Source organism: Podarcis raffonei, chromosome 13 (genome assembly GCF_027172205.1).
Source record: "Podarcis raffonei isolate rPodRaf1 chromosome 13, rPodRaf1.pri, whole genome shotgun sequence".
Taxonomy (NCBI): Eukaryota; Metazoa; Chordata; class Lepidosauria; order Squamata; family Lacertidae; genus Podarcis; species Podarcis raffonei.
In genome coordinates this window covers 10,248,068-10,272,284 of record NC_070614.1, presented here as the reverse complement: position 1 = coordinate 10,272,284, position 24,217 = coordinate 10,248,068, and the positions used below count along the sequence as shown (strand labels likewise).

The window sequence follows — 24,217 nt, the reverse complement described above, 5'->3', positions numbered from 1 at the left end:
TCCTCTAGGGGGAGTGCCACCAAAGTTTTAGTAAGAAGAAGGTAACTTTCCACAATTAAAGTCTCTTTGTTCCAACTTTAAAAACAATTTTAAAAGCAAATTAGTTCCAGCACGCTAAAAAAAAAAAGTCCTGCAGAGCCCTTTTCAACATATAACAAAGTTCCAGCAAGGTGCCTGCAATTGTATCCACTTCAGCTAGATGAGCTCAAAAGTTACAAAAGTATCTGGAAGCTTGCAACAGTTCCGCAGTTTAAACAACTTTACCCGGCCACCCGGGAATTTGGGGTTAGAGTCTTCCCTTGCCCTTGGGGTGTCCGCTCCAGGTCAATTTTATGCTGTATTTATTCTTTAAAAATAAAATTCAAATGTGCACGAAAGTCCCGATTTAAAGCTTCAAAGCTTCCCTGTTCACAGCGCTTTCCGCTCTTTAGACCGTCTGCTTTGATCTTGAAAGCAGTGTCGGAAGACGGACTTCCTCTTTCTCGTCTCCCGTTTTTAGCCAAATTTTCCGATTTAGTTTGTAAAGTCTTAGGTCCTTACTCACGGGTTTGATGTTTCAGCCCGATGTTTCTTGGAAGAAAGGTCAGCGCTCATCCGTGACAGCCGCGCGGCTTCGCCTCCGCAGAAAGAGCGATGAACCCACAGCACCGCTCCCCCTCCTTCACTCCGGAGCCCCTTACGGGGTTCCTTTTGTGATTTCGGGGTCGCTCCAGGTGCCCGCCGGGTCCCACGGCCACGGACTCACTCTGCCCGTGGTTTATCTTGATGGGTTGCCGCTGCGCCGTCGCGAGCAACCCTTTTCTGCGGTGCCCCTCTTCAGAGCTCGAAGAGGTCCGCCATCACGGTTTTGCGCCGCCTCCGGAAGTTGCTGAGAACAGAGATCTTGTTTTCCTGCATGCCGCTGGTCCAATTTCATTTCACATCGTATTTTGGGGATGGGTGCTGTGTCCTGGGTCACAGGTGAGTGTAACCTTGTCTCCCTAATATCCCCCCCCCCCGCAGGTACCAGAAAGAGTACAGCGAATTCAAGCGGCAACAACTGGAGCTGGATGACGAACTGAAGAGTGTGGATAATCAAATGCGCTATGCCCAGATGCAGTTGGACAAGCTGAAGAAAACCAATGTGTTTAATGCCACCTTCCATATCTGGTAAGACCAGGAGGCTGGTTAGACTGGGGGAATGCGATGGAGCAGCCGTAGCAGAATTGGGGTGGGAAGAGAAGGCCTTATTTGGCCATGCAGGTTCCCCTCCATGGCTGAATTCCAGAAGGTTTTCTGGTTAGCGTTAGAGAGAGAGCGACAGGTCTTAAAACTCCTTGCAGTTGCCAGGCCGGATGCTTCCGTCCATGGTTGCAGTTAACCAGGCTGTCAGGGTTTTGTTTTTTTTGCTGAGTAACTGCTGCTGTCAGATATCAATAGCCATAGTGAATGAGAGAGGCTTGGCGGGGACTCTTTGTTTCTGGTTATATATATTTACCGTATTTTTCACTCTATTGGACGCACCGGACCATAGGAGGGGGAGAACAGGAAAAAATATTTTTTTCCCTTGTTCTCCCCCTCTAAAACAAGGTGCGTTCTGTGCGTTCACCTGAAGCCTCCGGAGCCCAGCGAGAGTTCCCACTGGGCTCTGGAGGCTTTGGGTTCCTTTCGACCTGCTCTTTGGGGCTGGCGGGGGGGGGAGCGCTGCTTTCCCCCACCGCCAGCCTCTAAACCCAGGTCGGGTTTGGAGGCTGCTATCCGCAAGCCTTAGGAGCCCGGCGGGAGCTCCCGCCCGGCTCCCAAGGCTTGCGGATATCTGGCCGAAGTCTGGGGCGCGCCCCAGGCTTCGGGATGCAGGCTGCTATCCGCAAGCCTTCGGAGCACTCCGAAGGCTTGCGGATAGCTTCCTGAAGCCTGGAGAGCGAGAGGGGTCGGTGCGCACAGACCCCTCTCGCTCTCCAGGCTTCAGCGAAAGCCTGCATTCGCTCCATAGGACGCACTCACATTTCCCCTTCATTTTTGGAGGGGAAAAAGTGCATCCTATAGAGCGAAAAATATGGTATTTACTTTTGGTAAAGTTTTCTTTTATTTCATGTTATAAAACGAAGAGGACAGTGATAGCAAAGTTTGTAGAATTTGCACGATTAAAACGGAAAGGGCTCAAACCCATCGCAAGAGGTGTTGAAATTTTGGGAGGTTGAATAGTTACAATGGAACGGTCCCGTTGGCGGGGTGCACGTTTTTATTCTTATTTGTTTGCGATTGTTACTTTGTCGAAATAAAATATATAAAAAATTAAATTGAAACAATATACTATAAAAATATACAACAGCCGACAGAAATTAAGAGGTTAAAAACAAAGCTAGAATAGGCCCGTAGAATGGGTACAGTTGCATATGGGTCAAAACAACAAGGCCCCAATAAAGACTGTCAGCATTATCAGAAGTAGTAGTACAGTGGTACCTCGGGTTAAGTACTTAATTCGTTCCGGAGGTCCGTTCTTAACCTGAAACTGTTCTTAACCTGAGGTACCACTTTAGCTAATAGGGCCTCCCGCTGCCACCGGAGCACGATTTCTGTTCTCATCCTGAAGCAAAGTTCTTAACCCGAGGTACTATTTTTGGGTTAGCGGAGTCTGTAACCTGAAGCGTATGTAACCCGAGGTACCACTGTAGTTGTTATTATTAATTAAACTTGTATACAGCCCTATATCTGCAGTCTCAGGGCAGTTCACAACACAAAACGACAATATAAAAACACAGAATACATAATACAAATAAAAACAAGAAAAACCCAATAATTGCCCCCTCCCCAACACATTTTAAAAGGGCATTGGATGTTAATCGGCCAAAGGCCTGGTTAAAGAAGAACATTTTTGCCTGGCGTCAGAAGCTGTATAATAAAGTTGACATCTGAAGGCAGCCCTGCTTAGGGAAGTTTATTGTTTAATGCTGTATTGTGTTTTTAATATTCAGTTGGGAGCTGCCCAGAGTGGCTGGGGAAACCCAGCCAGATAGTCGGGGTATAAATAATAATTTTTTATTATATTATTATGAGTTGCCAGCTGAACCTCCCTGAGGAGAACATTCCACAACCTTATTTAGTTCCAAATTTGCCAGGCTTGTGACGAAGTTCATCTTGAAAATGATGGTTCTATTGTATATATAATCAGAGAATTCCAAATGATGTAAAAAGTGTCTGGAGGTTGTGATCCTTGTCGGAATCTCAAATTATTCATATTTTTATCAATCATATCCATATTCCAGAGTGCATGGTTCCAAGTGCCCAGTGCGGTATTTGGAGCAGTTACTATTTCTGCTGCCAATATCGTGTATACAGTCCTTTGACGTTGGAGTCATAAAAAATATTCAGTAACCTTAATTTTGCCCAACCAACAAGAGTTTCTCCGGTAATATTTATTATTTCTGTGAAAATTAAATTCCAAAAATCTTGCACCGGCTTTCCCTCCGTAAATAACAATATGATTTCCCATGTTGTTGTTTAGCCGTTTAGTCGTGTCTGACTCTTCGTGACCTCATGGACCAGAGCACACCAGGCACTTCTGTCTTCCACTGCCTCCCTCAGTTTGGTCAAACTCATGCTGGTAGCTTTGAGAACACTGTCCAACCATCTCGTCCTCTGCCGTCCCCTTCTCCTTGTGCCCTCCATCTTTCCCTCCATCAGGGTCTTTTCCAGGGAGTCTTCCCTTCTTATGAGGTGGCCAAAGTATTGGAGCCTCAGCTTCAGGATCTGCCCTTCCAGTGAGCACTCAGGGCTGATTTCCTTCAGAATGGATAGGTTTGATCATCTTGCAGTCCATGGGACTCTCAAGAGTCTCCTCCAGTACCATAATTCAAAAGCATCAATTCTTCGGTGATCAGCCTTCTTTATGGTCCAGCTCTCACTTCCATACATCACTACTGGGAAAACCATAGCTTTAACTATACGGACCTTTGTCGGCAAGGTGATGTCTCTGCTTTTTAAGATGCCGTCTAGGTTTGTCATTGCTTTTCTCCCAAGAAGCAGGCATCTTTTAATTTCGTGGCTGCTGTCGCCATCTGCAGTGATCATGGAGCCCAAAAAAGTAAAATCTCATTATTATTATTCTGTCAGTTCTTCGCATTTTCTCCCCTTTCCATCGCTAAGCCTATCGGAAGGTTTGGAGCCTCTGTTACACAAACACATCTCTCTGCCCTACAGCAGCCCTTCCTTGGAAGTTCCTTTGTGGGCTGCAAGCCCTTTGATCATGAGCTTCATTCCTCCATTGAAGAGGAGGCGGCAGTCTTTGTGGTTGCATGCCAGAAAGCACCAGGGTTGGTATTCTGAGGCATGCAGCATGGGTTGGTGGATGATGGCTGAAAATTACAACAACCAAGTACTGTATTTTTCGCTCTATAAGACACACCAGACCATAAGATGCACCTAGTTTTTGGAGGAGGAAACAAGAAAAGAAATATTATGAATCGGAGAAGCCAGAACAGCAAGAGGGATCGCTGCTTTCGCCGCGCAGTGATCCCTCTTGCTGTTCTGGCTTCTGCGAAAGCAACGCAAAGCGTCTTCAGGGCAGGGGGAACGTTCCTCCAGCTGCCCTGAGGAGGCTTTGCACGGCTATCCCAGAAGCCAGAGCCAGAACAGCAAGAGGGATCGCTGCGCAGTGAAGGCAGCAATCCCTCTTGCTTTTCTGGCTTCTGGGATAGCTGCGCAGCCTGCATTCGCTCCATAAGACGCACACATATTTCCCCTTACTTTTTAGGAGGGAAAAAGTGCGTCTTATGGAGCGAAAAATACGGTATTCTGCAAGTGGAATAGACTGTTCCACCAAAGTTAAGGGTCCTGGTTTTGGAGGGGGGGGTTAGGTTCTGCTGGGTTCCTAGATAACTGGGTGCGCCTAAAAAACTGCCTGGGAAATAGCTGCACTCACACTAAGCCAGCGATGGCCAAACTTGGCCCTCTAGCTGTTTTGGGACTACAACTCCTATCATCCCTAGCTAACAGGAGCAGTGGTCAGGGTTGTTGGGAATTGTAGTCCCAAAACAGCTGGAGGGCCAAGTTTGGCCATCACAGCACTAAGCTCGCTCTTGGCCCTCCGAGGGCTTGACTGATGAACTCTCCCTCTCGCCAATAGGCACAGTGGACAGTTTGGCACCATAAACAACTTCCGCCTCGGCCGGCTTCCGAGTGTCCCTGTGGAGTGGAACGAGATCAACGCAGCCTGGGGGCAGACTGTGCTGCTTCTCCATGCCCTTGCCAACAAGATGGGCCTGACCTTTCAAAGGTGGGAGCAGAAATACTGCCATCCTCTCCGTCCCCCACACTCTTCTTGGCCATTGAGCCTATAGGAGCAATCAGTCTAATAAACCTATTAAAGGTAAAGGGACCCCTGACCATTAGGTCCAGTCGTGACCGACTCTGGGGTTGCGGCGCTCATCTTGCTTTATTGGCCGAGGGAGCCGGCGTACAGCTTCCAGGTCATGTGGCCAGCAAGACTAAGCCGCTTCTGGGAAACCAGAGCAGCGCACGGAAACGCCGTTTACCTTCCCACTGGAGCGGTCCCTATTTATCCACTTGCACTTTGACGTGCTTTTGAACTGCTAGGTTGGCAGGAGCAGGGACCGAGCAACGGGAGCTCACCCCGTCGCGGGGATTCGAAACGCCAACCTTCTTATCGGCAAGTCCTAGGCTTTGTGGTTTAACCCACAGCACCACCCGCGTCCCTTGTAATAAACCTATTACTTAGATTATTAATACCGCACCTTGGAATCAAAAGGATTCTCAATGCAACTTTCCTTTTTTCCTTGCAGGTACCGCCTTATCCCATACGGGAACCACTCTTACTTAGAGTCTCTCACAGACAAATCCAAGGTAAGAGGTTGGGCTCCATACAATCCCAGTCTTAGAACACATCAGTGTTTGGGTCTTCTAGAGTGTCCTGTCAGTTAAGGCTCAGAATACACCGGTCAAAAACCCAGAGGCCTCTAGAAATCCAGCGAAAGCATTTCAGGGAGTATTGGTGGAAACGAGGTGTTAACAGGAAGAAATTGTACTGAATTTTAAAACCAAGGTTTCCAAATTTTATATCCCGTAGTTTAGCCGTCAGTCGTATGGCAATAAGGTGGATGTTGAAAATTGGGCCAGAATTCTATTTTCACACAAAATTACTTGGTTGATAGGTTTTCCGAGTGCAGTTTGTTTGTTTGTTTTTTATAAAAAAAATCACATGGTGAAGATTCAAAGGGCTTGAGGAAAGGCAACTGAATAGTTAGGTTTATTGTGTTGGTAAAGAGACCCCTGACCATTAGGTCCAGTCGCGGACGACTCTGGGGTTGTGGCGCTCATCTTGCTTTACTGGCCGAGGGAGCCGGCATACAGCTTCCGGGACATGTGGCTAGCGTGACTAAGCCACTTCTGGTGAACCAGAGCAGCGCACGGAAACGCCGTTTACCTTCCCGCTGGAGCGGTACCTATTTTATCTACTTGCACTTTGACGTGCTTTTGAACTGCTAGGTGGGCAGGAGTTTGTAGTGATCTCTAAATCACAAGCTTGTAGACACACAAACTATTTTCATGGGTGACTCCTCTATTTTCAGCTTGGGAGTACACCTGATTGTTTCTTTTACACTTCTTTCTTTTTGTTTCTGTGGAGGATTTCTCTGCAATTGTGCATTAAACCTCAGAAGCACAGATTTCAGTTTTCCATTCAATTCTTCATTCTGTACAATCAACTTAATTCGACTCTACTGAGCTTTTTTTGGGGGGGAGTGCACCTCTGTGCACCATAGCACATGGCTGAAATAATGAGCAAGGATCCCCTAAGCAAAACTTAATGGGACTTATTCTGATATAGAATTGGGTTGAAATAACTGAAAAGAAACTTGTACATCTTATTTTCCCAAATTCAGTGTGTGGCTCCCTTGAGGGAGCAGGCCCTGCTCTTTATCTGCATTTGAGAATGTCAGAGAAGCTCTTTGTGATTCTGGAATATTTTTCTCTAAAATAATATTATTGAATATGAAACTCGTAATAGGTAACAGCTGCTCCCCACTAAAGCACGTCTCTCGCTTGTTGGTTCTTCCTGCCCTAGACTTGGTTAAGGAAACAATTGTGGCAGAATGACACTGAGACTGGCTACAGTCCCATGGGGTATATGGTGCAATTGAACCAAGGATGGTGTGCCCCCAATTTCCTGGAAAAACAAAGCCACCCCCTAAAGGTCTTGGGGCAGCTGCAGAGTAATTCCCTTTGTTTCTGGTATAAGCGTTTGTGTCTTCAAGGAGCTGCCCCTTTACTGTTCAGGAGGATTGCGGTTTTTCTGGGACAACAAGTTTGACCATGCCATGGTGGCATTCCTGGATTGTGTGCAACAGTTCAAAGAGGAAGTGGAAAAGGGCGAGACTCGCTTCTGTTTGCCTTACAGGTAATAAAAAAATCACTGCATCAGAAAGACATGGGTTTCTCTGGACAATACAGTGGTGCCCTGCAAGACGAACGCCTCGCAAGACGGAAAACCCGCTAGACGAAAGGGTTTTCCGTTTTGGAGGCGCTTCGCAAAACGAATTTCCCTATGGGCTTGCTTCGCAAGACGAAAAAGTCTTGCGAGTTCCTTCGGGGTTTTTTCCCTCCCCCCCCCTTTCCTAAGCGCTAAGCCGCTTATCAGCTGATCCGCTGATAAGCCGCTTAACAGCTGATTGCTAAAAGCCGCTAAACCGCTAATAGCGCTAATCCGTTAAGCTGTCAATGGGCTTGCTTCGCAAGACGAAAAAACCGCTATATGAAGAGCCTCACGGAACGAATTAATTTCGTCTAGCGAGGCACCACTGTAGTTATCTACTGAAACTGACTAGTGAGAGATCTGGGACAAATGAATGTATGTATGCATTCATGCTAGCACAATTAGCTTAAGGCTTTCACTGACAAAGGCTGTTTTGTGATTAGTATTTGGCATAGGGCATTAAAAATGGAATGTGGCAACAATTGTCCATGAATGTTTTGGTGGACAACAGAGCCACCATGTTTAGAGGCATCAGAGCTGTGAGTTGCCCTAGCTTGGGGATGGAGAACCTCCCAGTGTTGCTGGGCTCCCAGCTCCCATCAGCGCCACAGCCAGTAATGGGCAATGGTCAGGAATTCTGGGAAATGTAGTCTGACAAATATATCAATCAATCAATCAATCAATCAATCAATCAATAGACTTTATTTGCGTAGCCGACAGGCCATAGCATTAAAGGACAAACATCGACAAGAAAACAGGCGGGAGGAGTAGCTCCAAAATGGCGACGGAGGTAGCAGCCTAGCCAGACCCTCCCGTCTTCAATTAAGCTTTTAATTAGGTTTTAGCCATCTTCTGACCCTATGTTTATATTTTTAGTTGTCATTTTGTTTCCTTTGCTTTTAGCCTAATGGTTTATTGTTTTACTTTTTTATTATCTACTGTTTTATGGCTCAACTCGATTTAGCGTAACAAGGAACGCTAAAGAAGATAGATTGCAGTCTTTGCAACTAACGCACAGCTTTCATCCATTGAATGGAGGCACGAACCCGCTGTATCGTCTGACAAATATATGCAGGGCCTTGAGTATTCAGTGTAGCCATCGCTAGAAACAGCGCTGGAGCAGATGGTCCTTTGGTGTCCTCTAGTGTGATAATTTGTGTGGCCTTAAGAGGACGCTGAACCTATTTTTTGCAAGGCAAGATGGGCAAAGTCTAGAAGCAGCCCACCTGGAGCATTTTTTTTGCTGTTAGGTTTGGCTTTTGCTTGTTTTGTTCACAACCTTTCTGGGACTTGCCAGGCCAGTAATTTTGCACAGCCTCAAGTTATGACTGCACCAGCTAGCAATATAGAAGTAGTAAAATTTTTATGTCTTGTCTCATCAACTTACAATGACTGTTCACTTATGAAGGCCCCTCCAAGCTGTGAAGCTGGGTTCCTGTGTTGTTAAAAAGAGGCGTTATGGCAGGGGCAATGTCTTCTAACCACTGTTGTATGCTGCAACCATACTCCATTCTGCCTACTTAACCTGCTTTAGAGCTCCCCACTTTGTTCTCATAGCCACTTTCACCACCTGCAACATCCTTAGAGTATTGTCTACCAGGCTGTGGGAATCCTCTAAAACCAAATGCAACTCTGTTTAGATTGACAAGGGCAGGTGTCCTGCTGCGTTGCCCACTTTTGCATTCTAGCCAAGCCTGCTTGGGTGACCTTTATTTGAAATAAAAAGCAAGGTTTTAAGTGCTGTGGTAAAAAAGGGGAGGACAGGGCTGTTGTCTCAGCAGGAGCCTTGACATCACCCGTGCATTTTACAATTAGTAAATTAACAGTATTGCAGAAAAGTGGGGGGCTTGCTCTGTTGACAAACTTGAGGTTCGCGATGGTGCCAGCTGCCAGGAGTTTCAGTTTTGGAGTCTGACAAGAATCTGTGTTTCTCCACTGCAGAATGGATGTGGAGAAGGGCAAGATTGAAGACACAGGTGGAAGCGGCGGGTCCTACTCTATAAAGACTCAGTTTAACTCGGAGGAGCAGTGGACAAAAGCACTCAAGTTCATGCTGACAAACCTGAAGTGGGGACTAGCCTGGGTCTCTTCCCAGTTCTACAACAAATGACTCTTGTAAGAGAGGAGGACTCCATCCCGTAATGTGTCTGTAGTTTGTTTCAAAGATACCCAAAACAGGACTTGGCTTGTGATATCAGTACATCATCACCTTACAAGACCAAAAAACTGCAAAGCACTTTTGTCTTAAAATGTCATTGTCGGGTAATATGAAGCAAAACGGCTCGACAGCATGGTTGGATTTCTGTCGCAGCACAGCCTGCTGCTGCTTTTAGGGAAAGAAGCAAACCGGGTCCTGGATAGTTAGGGGGGGCCCACGTACGGCAGTAAAAAGAGACCTGCTTGAAGAGCTCTTAACAGCTTTCAGACTGGAGGAGTGACTCTACTAAGCTATAACGTTATTAGAATTGCAGTTTGGTTGCTACACTAAGATGCCCTAGGAAATGCAAGAATAAATAAAAGCTGTTTGTATTCCGGAAGAACACAGCATCCTTATTTATCATGAGATGCCATAGATGCATTTAATGTTTCTTCTTTCCTTGTGAATGAGTTCATCCACTTACACTGAGACGTCTGCCTTCCAGGGAGGCCTTCAGAAGAAACATTCTTCTCCTCTTGCGGCAGCACACACATCTCAGTGTCTGCCCTCAGGAGCCATGCTTCTTCACCAGTGTTGTAACTGTGCAAGGCATCAATGGTTGCAGGCCTAAGGCCCCTTTTAAGTGTCCTCTTTAAGTGCCCGCCCCAGGCCTTCTCAAAAGGTTACGGTAACAGGACAAAAGCCTGTGAGGTAAGCATTAACATTTAAATATAACTGGTTGCCTTGTTTCTTGGGAGCACAACCATCTCTTTGAGAGCCCCAGATGAAGTGTGGCAGCATGCTGTTTGGAGGGCAGGGGATGAAGGTGGAAGAAACTAGTCGTCGCCCACGCTGTGCTTCAGAATTGCGTAGACTGCCTCAATAATGTCTTGCCGACCGATGCCTGTGGTGTCGCTGAGGTATTCCGTAACCTTTCAAAAGAAATAGGGTGAGGTTAAGACAGTGCATGGATACCTGGCAAGGAAGGTGGCAAGGGTCAGGGGTATATGGAAGAGTGGAATCCACTCCATGACCCCTGTAGCCCCATGGTAGTTTTGTGGCTAAGCCACAAAAGTGTAAGTACCTGATTCAAGCCCTCGGGATTCAGGAGGAAAGTGCTTGCCCCAATGACTCCGACAGCCAATAGCATGAGATCTTCTTTCACTGGCAGAAACTTCGCCCTATCCAGTTGAAGCAACAAGGTAATAATAATAATAATAATAATAATTTATTATTTGTACCCCGCCCATCTGGCTGGGCCTCCCCAGCCACTCTGGGCGACTTCCATAAAAACCAAAGATACAGTAAAATATCACAGATTAAAAACTTCCCTGAACAGGGCTGCCTTAAGATGTCTTCTGAATGTCAGGTAGTTATTTATCGCTTTGACATCTGATGGGAGGGTGTTCCACAGGGCGGGCGCCACTACCGAGAAGGCCCTCTGCCTGGTTCCCTGTAGCTTTGCTTCTCGCAATGAGGGAACCGCCAGAAGGCCCTCGGTGCTGGACCTCAGCGTCCGGGCAGAACGATGGGGGTGGAGATGCTCCTTCAGGTATACTGGTAAGACAAGGTGTGGCATAGGTAAAGGTAAAGGGACCCCTGACCATTAGGTCCAGTCGTGGCTGACTCTGAGGTTGCGGCGCTCATCTCGCTTTACTGGCCGAGGGAGCCGGCGTACAGCTTCCGGGTCATGTGGCCAGCATGACTAAGCCCCTTCTGGCGAACCAGAGCAGCGCCCGGAAACGCCGTTTACCTTCCCGCCGGAGCGGTACCTATTTATCTACTTGCACTTTGACGTGCTTTTGAACTGCTAGGTTGGCAGGAGCAGGGACCGAGCAACGGGAGCTCACCCCGTCGCGGGGATTCGAACCACCGACCTTCTGATCGGCAAGTCCTAGGCTCTGTGGTAGGAGGACTCATTGGGCTGGAGAAGCTGCGTTGTACTGCCACTCCACCAGCCCCAGCCTGAGACCTTTTTTTTGGCGGCCCTCGGCAACATTTGATGCCCCTCCCCGCAGAGGCACTGGGCTTTGGGAAGGAGGTGTGAGGGCTCTTGACAAGGGTCCTGGAGTCCTCCTGCCTCCTTCCCCAAACCCAGCATCTCGCCCGGCTTTGGGAAGGCAGTGTGAGGGCTGGTGAGGGGTATAAAATTTTGGCCTCACTCTCCTACCCCGTGTGACAAGGTGGTGTGTGGCTCATGGATTCCCTGTCAAAGCACTCTTGTGGCCCACTTGGTATGAAAAGTTAAGACCACCCTGTACCAGGGTGTTGGGAATTGTCAGAATTCCACACCAAAGTCTAAAAGGAGGAGTTATTTCCTTACAAAGAAACACGGCACCAGAGGATTTATTTATTTTTTTTAGGTGGGGGGGGAGCTAGTAAAGGTAAAGGGACCCCTGACCATTAGGTCCAGTCGTGGCCGACTCTGGGGTTGTGGCGCTCATCTCGCTTTATTGGCCAAGGGAGCTGGCGTTTGTCCGTAAACAGCTTCCGGGTCATGCGGCCAGCATGACTAAGCCACTTCTGGCGAACCAGAGCAGCGCCCGGAAACGCCGTTTACCTTCCCGCCGGAGCGGTACCTATTTATCTACTTGCACTTTGACGTGCTTTTGAACTGCTAGGTTGGCAGGAGAAGGGACCGAGCAACGGGAGCTCACTCCGTCGCGGGGATTCGAACCGTCTACCTTCTGATCGGCAAGTCCTAGGCTCTGTGGTTTAACCCACAGCGCCACCCATGTCCCTTGGGGGGGGGGGAGCTACCGCCATCTAAAAAGGAGAATGTGTGGCTATCCACAAGCTAAAAACACACACAAAGAAGTCACTTTATGGTATCCTTGCATGTGACTGAGCCAGTGGCAATATTACCACATCCTGTCTGCACATAATGGGAGAACAGTAAACCTCTTTGGTGTTTTCTTTCCTTCCTAAAAAAATGTAAGAGTTCACAGACACTCTGCCACTGGAGATAAGGGCACCAGTGTTGGAGGAGGGGGAGAGAATCTGTTTTTAGATTTTAAGAAGTAAATAGACCAGGACAGCGTAGGCAATGCTGTGGGGGGGTGGGGGGAGAAAGGGCAAATTTCTATTGCTTTTCATACATTTCTTTCGTTAATTGAGTACATGAATTGCCTTTTGCTTGAGTAGTATAGCAGGGAAGTGCTTATAGAAGTCTAAAACAGAGTTTTTCAAAAGGTCACAGAATGGTACAGGAGAAGGATGTATCATTTATGTCCTAGGTCAGTGGTTTTCAACCAGTGTACTGTGGCACCCTGGGGTGACTTGAATGATGGTCAAGGGTGCCATGGGCAATACTGGCCTCTGTCCCTGTTTCCTTCACTCCCTCCCCTGATGCCCTCTCACGTCTCTGTTTTCCAAAGGCTTCCACAGTTGTTTCTTGCAGCAGCCCTGGCTACAAGATCCACAGGTGAATGGTGCATCTGGGGCTGGTCAAGGGGTGCTGGGTGCCAGGAGCTGAGGCGGCCTTGGAGTAAGCAAGCAAGTGGGTTAGGGAGTCCAGCCAGCTAGTCTGCCAGTCCTTGCTATTAGGAATGGACAGACAAGTCCCAGGCCCCTGTGGGGCACCTCTCTTTGGGGCAGCAGGGGCAGCTCAGAGACCAGGGGCGGCAGCCCAGTGGACTCCCCAGGAGAGGAGGCTAAGGGAATACTCCACAAGGGAGTATTCGAAAAAGGGTGAGAGGGTGGCAGCTCTGCAGGCAATGAGTGACATAACTGGGCTCCTGAGAATGTAGTTGGCCAAGGGAGCCAAGGATTCAAAAAGGTTGAAAACCTCTGTCCTAGGCAATATTCAGTAGATGCCCACAACACTTACGCAGCCACATCCCATAAACCACACTAGCAGAGTGGGTGTATTTTCTTGGCCGCAATGTAATGTGTTACAGGTGCTACGAAACTGCATTATCTTTGCAACAAAAGTGTTTCTGTTGAGAAAAAACACTTATATCCAACGAGACATTTTTAGAACCAATTATGTAGAAAAGGCCCTAAAAATGTAGCTTTTTTTATATAAAGGGAGACAATAAAAGATCCAGAGTGCAGTATCTCTTGCAACAGAGGACCATCACGTGCCGTTTTCAGACTAATTACTTGTATGGAGTAGTTTGAAACTCGCTCTGGAACAACTCTTTTGAATGGTTTCTCTAAAAAATATGATACAATTCTCTGATCATTCTAAGGGACATGTGTAATGCTGGGGCTCTAGCAGCTATTGCCTGATGGTCCATTTCAACCACGTCGATACTTTTTATTGTGCAAGCCGCCCTTAATGGTGATGCAGATTTCCCCCCCTTTTTTTAAGCCACAGCTGTACCGGGTGGTGTTCTGTGTTTCCCTTTAACCTTTGTGCGTGTGTGTGGCACTTTCACAAGGCTTTTTTCTACTTCTGGAGCTGTAAGAATAGAACATTGCTCATCCGCTGTCTACAGCTGAACTATGTCTCCTTTCAGCAACGTATCCAAATAGGACATTTTTAGCCTGGGTTAGAAAATACCAGCCTTCCCATCCCTGCTAATTCCCACACTGTATTTAAAGGATACCTTACAATAGACATTGAGAGCTGTGCATGCTGTGCTGTTGCCAAATTTTGGGAAGTCAGGCTCCATCCCATGTGCATTGCTTACAAACAGGCCTCTGTTAAGGTGTGCTGCCTGGAAAAGTGACTCAGATTTTCTTGGTCTCTAAAGCGCTCTCTGCTCTTTGTGCTGCTTCAACAGACACAGTGGAGTCTGGAAGTGCCTTGGGCCAGTCACCAAGGGGGGCAGCTGTCCCCCCATCAATAAAAATCTGAGCTTCTGCCCCCCCCAAAGCTCCCCCCCTTACCAGAATGAATTCATTTCTAGCTTGTCACTTCCCAGAACTTACAGCTGGAGCTCATTCGGAGAGGAGTTTTTAATCGAAGTCTTCAGCAAGGTGTCATAAACGCTGCTCCGCAAGAGGTACGTTAAAGCCAGCAAATGTCTGCACATTTCAAGCAGCTGTTTTGTGGGCAGCATGTAGCCATTGTACCCTAATCATGAGGAATAACAGAAGGCAGCAGAAGCTGCAGTTGGGTTTCTGTCTGGAACCAGAATCTACAAACCTATGTCTTGACTATCCCTTTGGACAATTTAGGGTAGATGAGTGGACCTCCCTTCTAGTTCACCACACCCTTCTTCCTTATGTGGCCAAACTATTGCATGATTTGTTGCCTCGGTTTCAGCGCCTTAACTTTTGTAGACTTTCCCCAAAAACCTAAAGCCATAAAGGTACTGCTCTCTCTGGAATAGCTTACAAGGGAAAGGTACCAAGGGGAACAAACTGAATGTGTGCTCAGGCTAGATCTAGCAACAAATTCACAAGATACAGTGGCAAAAAAATTGTCTTTTCCCCTCCTTCTGATTAACAGCATCTCCTTTAAAGTAGAGCTGTTCAGAATGGGACTTGCTGAAGAATAGGAACACTGCAAATTGATCCAAGTGTTCCATTTCCCTGAAACAAGGAGCCCAATATGCCAGAAGAAGCTTAAGCGAATAGATTTCGAGACATACCCTTATTCTTCCACTGCTCTGTACACCAGAAAAAATGCCCTGTTAAGGGTTCCCTGGAGCTGCTTGCTGCTCAAAGAAGACGAGTGGGGGCTGTGACTTATTTTTACGTCCTTAGCTAAAGCTTGCCCAATGTTATGTCTTGTTCTTGACCCTTACCTAAAACCTCCAGCAGCATTTCAACATAAGCAAAAGGGGCTGGAAAATTGATTTGGAAATGCAGAGCCTTCAAAATAGCCAGTTCAGATTCCAGTAGTTCTTCTGTGGTATAGGAGAAGCCCAAAGACTTCAGAAACCTCAGAACCACGTTGTTATTCACTATCTGTACGAAGACAGAAATGTGACCATTACTCTCAAAATGCCAACTTTGTTTTACTTCTGTCTACCACGATCGGGTGCTAAAGGAGTTCTGTTGTCTATTTATTGCAACACACACTTTGCATTAAATTGACATTTCAAGCTATGGGGGCTGCAAAGGGAGCTGCAGAGCGGCGGGGGAGGCAGGAGAGCTTGTTCTATGAGCAGAACTTTGGTTGCAGTTCTTAAAACAAGACCCCATGTTTTAAAAATATGTGCAACTCTCTATAAACATGTAAAGAAAACCTTCCCCAAACTCTGTTCATATTTTTTCCAATAATATAAAAGGTGTCCCGCCCACTTCAGCTACAAGTTGATAATTGTGAAAGCCTCATAATGCTATATAGCTATTAGCCATTTTTAATATAGCTACTTGCAGACGTGGGTGGTGCTGTGGGTTAAACCACAGAGCCTAGGACTTGCCGATCAGAAGGTCGGCGGTTCGAATCCCCACGACGGGGTGAGCTCCCGTTGCTCGGTCCCTGCTCCTGCCCACCTAGCAGTTCGAAAGCAGGTCAAAGTGCAAGTAGATAAATAGGTACCGCTCCAACGGGAAGGTAAACAGTGTTTCCATGTGCAGCTGTGGTTCACAAGAAGCGGCTTAGTCATGCTGGCCACATGACCCAGAAGCTGTACGCCAGCTCCCTCGGCCAATAAAGTGAGATGAGCGCCGCAATCCCAGAGTCGGTCACGACTGGACCTAATGGTCAAGGGTCCCTTTACCTTTACTTGCAGAGTACATCTGGCTCTGCAACCAATAACTCCCATTTTCATTTACTGGGCAGACATTACTGTAACATTGCTCCAAAAAATAAATACTGGTCTTAACATTCCCTCCCGCAGATAATGGCTCTGGGATGGTGCATAAAGAGAGCAAAGATTATGTCAAAATATGTAAGGGCACTTCTTGAATCTTCTTACACTATAATGGAAGGAGAGCTTGCTGGCAAGCTGGATGCAAGAGACCAGACGCAGCACATACGTGCTCTCAATCTGCTGTTTCACTGAGGCCCACTTGCCGTCTTCCTCCTTTGCTCTCGTGAGATGAGAAGCCTCTTTAATGAGTGTAAGCATGAACCTAAGAAAGTACAAGGATAAAAAATCTGGTTAAAAGGAAAATGAAGCAAGGCTGGCAGTACCTGTAAACCTTGCTCTCTACAACACCCTAGAATCAAAGGCGCTTGCTTAGATCTGTGTCAGGGAGTTAAAGCAGCTTGAGGAGTCCTGAAAGGAAAATTGCAAGGTGCTTGCTTGATGCAGATACCTGGCAGTGATGGACTATGTGTGAAACGGCATGAAAAGCCCTCTACAGTGGTACCTCGGGTTACCGTATTTTTTGCACCATAGGGCGCACCCAGTTTTTTGGGGGGGAAATAAAGGGGGGAAATTTATTTTCCCCCCAGGCGCGGGGCTGGGGCGGGGGAAGCTCGAGCTTCCCCCGACCCCAGCCCCCAAACACGCAGCTCTCTCAGCGCGCGCAAGCTTCGGCATGCTGGCAACTCTCCGCAAGCAGCGGGAGCGCTCCCGCTGCTTACGGAGAGGTCCGCGAAGCCTGGCCGCGCTGAGCTCAGCGCGCGCAGGCTTCAGCATGCAGGCAAGTCTCCGCAAGCAGCGGGAGCGCTCCCGCTGCTTACGGAGAGGTCCGCGAAGCCTGGCCGCGCTGAGCTCAGCGCGCGCAGGCCTGAGCATGCAGGCAACTCTCCGCAAGCAGCGGGAGCCCAGCGCTGGGCTCCCGCTGCTTGCAGAGAGGTGTGCGAAGCCTGGAGAGCGTGAGGGGTCGGTGAGGGGTCGCTTCAGCGAAAGCCTGCATTCGCACCATAGGACGCACACACATTTCCCCTTCATTTTTGGAGGGGAAAAAGTGCGTCATATGGTGCGAAAAATACGGTACATACACTTCAGGTTACACACTCCACTAACCCAGAAATAGTACCTTGGGTTAAGAACTTTGCTTCAGGATGAGAACACAAATCGTGCTCCGGCGGCGCGGCGGCAGCGGGAGGCCCCATTAGCTAAAGTGGTGCTTCAGGTTAAGAACAGTTTCAGGTTAAGAACGGACCTCCGGAATGAATTAAGTATGTAACCAGAGGTACCACTGTACTCTTGCTCTACTGTCCCAGGAGCGGTGAATTGCCCCACAAACACGTCCTCTAAATAGAAAGTGTTTGCCCACCAGGATGGGCCCCTTGGCAGTCACTTTGAGCAGAAAAGAAAACTGCAAAGGCTTGGTGGGCCTGATGTGACTAGCCAGCAGCACACCGAAGAAGGAGGTTGTGACATACTGCAATTGCCTTCCCCTTAAACTCTTGCATTTATGACTAATGGAAGGTGCTTTTTACATTACCATTTGCAGGCAGAGTCTGTACAGCCTGCTTGGCCTTGCTGTGCTGCAAGACAGAGCCTGGGCAAAAGGAGTGTGGCCGGGCAGGGGTGTAAAGCAGGGGTGTAAAGCCTTGGGCAGTTCTGAGAAAAAAAAAGGGGGGTATTTGGACCCTGGGCCTGAGGCTCCTCACTCCTGCTCTAAATTACCGTAATACCTGTGGTAGCCATTTTTTAAAAAAATATGTAAGGGAAGCATGTAAAGGTCAAGTTATCACTCGGAGATGATAACATGGTTGTCCGAAAGCTACACCTCAAAGGTGAAGAATATGTAAAATGTTATCTTCTCTCAGGGTGGGCAGAACAAATCAATACCTTTCAAATATTTCTATGGCTTGGTATCTTGCCGATTCAGTCAGGCTCCATTTTTCGGACAGAAGAAACACAAATTCTGTCAAAATAAATAAATAAAGGGTGAGAGGTGGGGAATCCTCAGAATCATAGCTGCAGGGTCTTTTGGCACGTCAGCCTAGTGAATTTGCCAAGCTCAGTTCTCACCCACAATCTGTGTCTCTTTAAAGCAACCTGCCTCCTCGCACAGTTCACTCAGGTACTGCTCATTCTCCCTGGCCATGTGCAGCAAAGCATCTTGGATAACTCCGCCGGCCACTGCTCCAAAGACAGGCTCCGAAGAATGGTACCTGGACACCACCTTTGTGGGTGAGCCCATCGGAAGAGTTCTGTCAAGGAGGAAAGAGCAGTTCAACACCCACCATTTTAATTTGTATAATTTCCTTACTTTCTCTAGAATTGTTGTCTTTCCCTTCTCTGCCCATGCCTTTTTATTGCCTCTCTCGAAATGAAGGGTTCTGGAACTTCATGTTGCAAGAGGAAATCTAGAATTGTCTTCCACACTAAAAACACAATCCTATGCATATTTACTCAGATGTTAAGGCCCACTGCTCAGTGGGACCCAATGCTATGCGCATGTTGGCTGAAGTTTGCCAATGTGGTGCCTATGGGCACAATGGCACCCAGAAGGCCTTCCCCCTGATGTCCACAAAACCTCTGACCCACCAATCAGTTTCCCTTCATCAGGTGCTGACTTGGGTGGGGACCGTTTCTCCTCTGGAAAGTTGAAGGAAGAAGTTGGAAGAGAAGTGCCTTTCCCCCACTTCCTCTTCCAGCTCAATGTGATTTTCAGCGCTCAGATCTTCACCCGAGTAGCAGAGCAGAAAGTGAAGCAACTAAGAGGTGAAAGGGAATGATCTGGGAGTTTCACCACCACCTAGCCATAAAATACATGTTTCTGTTGACTGAACCATAAAAAAACTGCTGCTTTCTAGCACTCTCATAGTCCAAGACATGAACATAGGAATGTCCTGCTTGATCAGGTTAATGGCTCACTCTTCCATGCAAGGTCCAGAGGATGGCAGCATGAGAACGGGGCCTTTTTGCGGTGGCCCCCCCAATTTGTACAATACTCTCTCCAGGGAAATTCGCTTGGGGCCACCATTATATACTTTTAGGCAGTAATTTTTTTTCTTTAAGAAGTTTAGGGGTACTCTCATTTTGACTCAAGAAAATCACCATTTTATAGTTCATATTGGGGAAAATAAATACAGCAAATGGACAAAAGTACAAAGATTCACAAAATGTTTAGGGGTATGCATCCCCGCCCCCAAAAAATCACTGCATTTAGGCACTAAGCGAAAACATTCTTCTATAACCAGGCCTTTAACTATCTGTGGCCACAAAATACATTGGGACATTTGTAATGTATTTTGTTTTCCTCTTGGTTTTAATGTATCTACATGCAGGGTTTTGTTTTGTTTTTTTGTCTGTTTGCAAAACAGGCTTTGGGTCACCTCAGGCAAGACAAAAGTGACTAACAAAATCAACAAAATCAATGAACGAACCGAATGGTGTGCAAGTGTGTGTGTGTGAGAGAGAGAGAGAGAGAGAGGTGGCTTATGTAAAAAAACCCGCCAAATCAAGAGTACAGTGGTGCCTCGCAAGACGAACGCCTCGCAAAACGAAAAACTCGCAAGACGAAAGAGTTTTCCGTTTTTGAGTCGTTCCGCAAGACGAATTTCCCTATGGGCTTGATTTGCAAGAAGAAAGCCCATAGGGAAATCTCCGGGGACCTCTTTTAAATGCTGGCGGTGAGGAGCAAAGCCTTTCGCCCCCTGCCGGCCTTCAGAAGAGGTACAGGAAGGCCGGCGGGGGCCAAAAGGCTTTGCTCCCCACCGCCAGCATTTTAAAAGCGGTCCGGGATAGCAGGGCTTTCCCGCTATCCCGGACTGCTTTTAAAATGCTGGCCATCAGGAGCAAAGACTTTCGCCCACCGCCGGCCTTCAGAAGAGGTCCTGGACCTCTTCTGATGGCCGGCGGGGGGCAAAAGTCTTTACTCCCCCCCGCCTGCCTTCCCGGGACAGCGGAGACTTCTCCGCTGTCCCGGGGCGATCTTAAAATGCTGGCGGGCGGCAGCTAAGCCTTCGCTGCCGACCCCCAGCATTTTAAAACCCCCAGGACAGCGGAGACTTCTCTGCTGTCCCGGGGCGATCTTAAAATGCTGGCGGGCGGCAGCGAAGCCTTCGCTGCCGACCCCCAGCATTTTAAAACCCCCGGGACAGCGGAGACTTCTCTGCTGTCCCGGGGCGATCTTAAAATGCTGGCGGGCGGCAGCGAAGCCTTCGCATTTTAAACGGTGGGAAACGGTGCTTCGCAAGACGAAAAACTCGCAAGAAGAAAAAACTTGCGGAACGAATTAATTTCGTCTTGCGAGGCACCACTGTATCTGTTTTAATCCTACTGGCTCTTGAGTTCTTCCCAGACCCCAAAAGTGTGTGTGCAACAATCTCTATCTGGCTGCCTGGGCCCAGGAAATGGCTGCCACTGACCCAGGAAATGGGAGAGAGAAACACAGCACTCTCTCTCAAAAAACAACAACACACGTCCACTGAGCCACCACCCCAAAAGCCGGGGGGCCCTTGGGGACTCCCTTCCGAATGAACACGCCTAGATATAGGACTGGGGGGGGGTGTTTGCCGCCTAGGTGCCATCTCTAGAGACCCAATGTGGCGTAGGCGTTAGTGTTGGACTATGGCCTGGGAGACAAGGGTTCGAATCCACACTCACTGGGTGACCTTGAGCCAGTCACCATCCACGGGTGTAGCCAGAGGGGGCAGAGGGGCAGCTGTTGCCCCCAATCAATAAAAATCTGAGGTTCTGCCCCCTTTAATAAAAGCCTGGCCCACAACAAAAGCATGCCCCACCCCTAACAAAAACCCTGGCTATGCCCATGTCACCGTCTCTTCGCCTAATCTATTATGCTATTATTCCTTAAATTTAAATTAAATAAATAAATTAACATAAATATTATGTTATTGTTCCTTAAATTTGTATACTGCCCCATACCTGGAAGTCTCAGGGTGGTTTGCAACATAAAATTCACTATGCATACACACACACACAAACACACACACTAACTATATATAGTAATAATTTTTTTTAAAAAGTCAATAATCCCCCTTTTCTCCTCCTTCTCAAGGTTGTTGTGAGGATGAAACGGGGAGGAGGAGAACCATGTACGCCACCTTGAGCTTCCTAGGAAGATAAAGGTGGCATATAAATGCAATAATAAATAATAGCAGCAATAATAATAATAACAATAATAATAATAATAATATAGTACTGTACTAATGTAATTATATACATAATCTCTCCTATTTCGTTTCTCAGGAATAGGTTCCCCCCCGCAACACCACACAGTTGCTCCTCCGAAATTAACCGTCCCCAGACACGCACACTCATACACACGCGCGCGCACACGCGTGTCCAAAGCCGCCCTGAGCCCGCGCCCGCCCTCGCCAAAGATGGCGGGAGCGGGACCGCCGCTCAGTTCCCCCCTTAAGATGGCCGCCGCTTTCCTTGCAGCGCGCCGTGGGCCCTCAACAAAGATGGCCGCCCCGCCTCAGCCGTCCCCGTGAGGGCGCGCCCAGCAGGCCCTTCCCATTGATCCGGAGCGGGCGTGGAAAATGTCGTCGCCGTCGCCGTCTCCGTCGGGGCCTGGAGGAGCGGGACCCCCGCGCGGCCCAACCTCGAGCGTCCGGCGGCAGTGGGAGTTGCACCGCGCCGGGGCCCCTGGCGGGTTGGCCTCGAGCCCCGCGGTGGACGCGGCCCGGCGCGGCCTGAGGACCCGCAACGCCCTCACGGCGCTCGGCATCGGCGCGGTGGTCGTAGGAATTTGTATCCCTCTCTGGACGGAAGGGGAGCGGGAGGGTGGGCGGCCTTGCGAGTCGGTTTTCATGGCGGGGGGGGGGAGAAGGAACTCTTCACATGCTCAGGTGCGCTCTTCTCATCCCGCCCGTCTGGATACGGGTTCCTGTGGCGAGAGAAAAAAGGGGAGTCGCTCGCCTGGCGCCTTCATTGCATCTTTTAAATGAAGTCTGTGAAAGGGGGTGTTTATTGCCAGTCCTTTTTTTATGGGGGGGACGCACACCCCTAAACATTTTGTGAGTCTTTGTGCTTTTGTCTATTGACTGTATTTATTTTCCCCGATATGAACTATAGAATGGTGATTTTCTTGAGTCGAAAGGAGAGTACCCCTAAACATTTTTTTAGAAAAAAAAGCACATGAAACTGATTTGTAAAAATGTTACATTGGGGAAAAATACGAGAGAAATTGCAAACACTTTTGTAAATCAAAAAAATCTTTAATAATAAAAAAAGAAAAGAAACTGCCCCACCCCCCTCCACAGGGTCCTATTTTGAACATTTACAACTGCATATACTTCCATAGTCTAAATTTTATGTCAATCCACACTATCCATGTATTTCTTACATTTTTTAAAAGAAAAAAAGCACTGGGTATTGCTAGGCTTTTGTTATATATTTTGCATTCTCGTTTGTTGTGATCTTCGGACGATGGGCGGTATACAAATTTAATAAGTAAATTAAATAATCTGCCGCCCCTGAGCTCTGTGGGGGCTTGCTCCCAGGTAAGCGTGCACGGGAGCTAAGCATTAAATGCTGATTTTGTATGATGAAAGACAAGCTGTGAAGCTTTGCGTATTCAGCAAATATGATGTCCAACATTGAACAGTGATTCCAGATATTGACTACTGTTCCGTAAAATTCTTCGTCAGCGTGGTACTGTTATGTCCACAAAACAGTCATCGTGTTGCCTAGACGTTGCTCACTTCCAGCCGAGGCTGCCTTATGCACTGGCAACCTTCTTGGTAGCAGAAGCAGATTTTGATCCATACTGTAAAACTACTTTCTTCCTCAATATCTTGGAGGACCCCTCTCCCAAACCCACTTTCCCTGCCAGCATGTTTGCATAATGGAGACTAGTTTTAGTGCTAGTGGAAGTGACTCGCTCCAACCATTTTGGATCCGTTCTTGCCTCATTGAGACCAGCGCCGCCCTCTGCTGTGAAAGCACGTCTTCTGACTTTAAGGTTTGGTTCGGTTGAAGGGCAAATGCCCTTTCTCCTTCCTCGCCCTTGGCATCAGGTTCAGGGCTGGAAGGGAGCTGGGTGTCCCAAGAGCAGGGTGACAGTGTGCAGCGACTTACCTGGCTGTCACAAATAGGATTTCTAAATTGTTTTCCTGAGCTGTCTGCGCACAGATGCCTACACCATTCATTCCATCTCCCAAGAACGCTTCTTGGATGAGCTAGAACGGGATGCCGAAGTCATGCAGGCCCGAAGAGCAAAGGCTTCAGCGGAATGAGGATGACGGAGTACTTCTACTTTAAGAAGCACAGGGACAGGATGCCATCTGTGCTGCCAACTGAGGATGCGTTGGCACAGTGACCTGGGGCATCGATGCCCCCCTGCTGCTCATAGAGAACTGGCTTCTTCATCTGTTTATAAACTCCTTGCCATGCGTAAGATGTCAAAGCCTCCTAACAATTTCAGATACTGTATTTAATTTGAAAGAACAATAAATCTGTTATGTGGATTATGCTTATAAGCAGCTGCTTATTTCTTTTTTCAGAGTAGCACTGACAGGACTATGTACTATTACATAGGATGAAATACGCAGTTTAAAAGATTTGATAGGTGAATATTGTGCTGGTCACATGTCAGTTTCAACTAGTTTTGTAGGTCCACAGCAAAACCACTGACATTCAGAAGTGAAAATAAAAGGTAAAGGTACCTCTGACCATTAGGTCCAGTTGCGGATGACTCTGATGTTGCGGGGGCTCATCTCGCTCTATAGGCCGAGGGAGCTGGCGTTTGTCTGCAGACAGCTTCCAGGTCATGTGGCCAGCATGACTAAGCCGCTTCTGGCGAACCAGAGCAGCACATGGAAACGCCGTTTACCTTCCCACCAGAGCGGTACCTATTTATCTACTTGCACTTTGACGTGCTTTCGAACTGCTAGG

The 24,217-nt window shown here is 47.8% G+C and overlaps 3 protein-coding genes across 9 annotated transcripts in view; 2 read left to right on the top strand and 1 right to left on the bottom strand.

The window, feature by feature from the left end:
• BECN1 (beclin 1) overlaps nucleotides 1-10,000 on the top strand; it is a 28,764-nt gene extending 18,764 nt beyond the window's left edge. The window contains exons 8-12 of one of the 3 annotated variants that reach the window (XR_008327291.1): nucleotides 1,003-1,149; nucleotides 5,105-5,254; nucleotides 5,781-5,841; nucleotides 7,235-7,393; nucleotides 9,410-9,515. Coding sequence is in view for 2 of the 3 variants with exons in the window: in XM_053361932.1 (XP_053217907.1) it covers nucleotides 1,003-1,149; nucleotides 5,105-5,254; nucleotides 5,781-5,841; nucleotides 7,251-7,393; nucleotides 9,410-9,578 (670 nt within the window). In the remaining variant the exon portion in view is untranslated. Of the gene's footprint in view, nucleotides 1-1,002; nucleotides 1,150-5,104; nucleotides 5,255-5,780; nucleotides 5,842-7,234; nucleotides 7,394-9,409 lie in introns of all 3 variants that reach the window. The other 2 variants (XM_053361932.1, XM_053361933.1) reach the window with 2 other exon arrangements.
• Nucleotides 9,599-21,731, bottom strand: CNTD1 (cyclin N-terminal domain containing 1). 5 transcript variants are annotated; one of them, XM_053361946.1, is made up of 8 exons: nucleotides 21,632-21,731; nucleotides 18,380-18,561; nucleotides 18,197-18,272; nucleotides 16,424-16,580; nucleotides 15,305-15,467; nucleotides 14,484-14,628; nucleotides 10,690-10,786; nucleotides 9,599-10,537 (listed from the first exon to the last, which is right to left on the bottom strand). In XM_053361946.1, the coding sequence occupies exons 2-8, from the start codon at nucleotides 18,549-18,551 to the stop codon at nucleotides 10,442-10,444; spliced, it is 906 nt and encodes a 301-aa protein (XP_053217921.1). In that variant the 5' UTR covers nucleotides 18,552-18,561; nucleotides 21,632-21,731; the 3' UTR covers nucleotides 9,599-10,441. The 5 variants fall into 5 exon arrangements, with proteins under 5 accessions (XP_053217921.1, XP_053217923.1, XP_053217922.1 ...); XM_053361948.1 differs by having other exon boundaries at nucleotides 21,642-21,686; XM_053361947.1 differs by lacking the exon at nucleotides 21,632-21,731 and adding an exon at nucleotides 21,540-21,628.
• Nucleotides 21,732-21,760: 29 nt separating this feature from the next.
• Nucleotides 21,761-23,793, top strand: LOC128400017 (uncharacterized). Its single transcript, XM_053361959.1, has 2 exons — nucleotides 21,761-22,072; nucleotides 23,456-23,793. The coding sequence occupies exons 1-2, from the start codon at nucleotides 21,862-21,864 to the stop codon at nucleotides 23,557-23,559; spliced, it is 315 nt and encodes a 104-aa protein (XP_053217934.1). The 5' UTR covers nucleotides 21,761-21,861; the 3' UTR covers nucleotides 23,560-23,793.
• Nucleotides 23,794-24,217: the final 424 nt, after the last annotated feature.

What these genes read in the sequence shown, in the direction of transcription:
- LOC128400017 (XM_053361959.1), top strand. Translation starts at nt 21,862, where the DNA reads ATGTCGTCGCCGTCGCCGTCTCCGTCGGGGCCTGGAGGAGCGGGACCC. An exon ending in CGCGGTGGTCGTAGGAATTT is followed by an intron (nt 22,073 to 23,455) that starts GTATCCCTCTCT and finishes GTCTGCGCACAG; the next exon opens with ATGCCTACACCATTCATTCC.
- CNTD1 (XM_053361946.1), bottom strand. Translation starts at nt 18,551, where the DNA reads ATGGGCTCACCCACAAAGGTGGTGTCCAGGTACCATTCTTCGGAGCCT. An exon ending in AGCTCTCCTTCCATTATAGT is followed by an intron (nt 15,468 to 16,423) that starts GTAAGAAGATTC and finishes GTCTTCGTACAG; the next exon opens with ATAGTGAATAACAACGTGGT. An exon ending in ATCCCGAGGGCTTGAATCAG is followed by an intron (nt 10,538 to 10,689) that starts GTACTTACACTT and finishes TTCTTTTGAAAG; the next exon opens with GTTACGGAATACCTCAGCGA.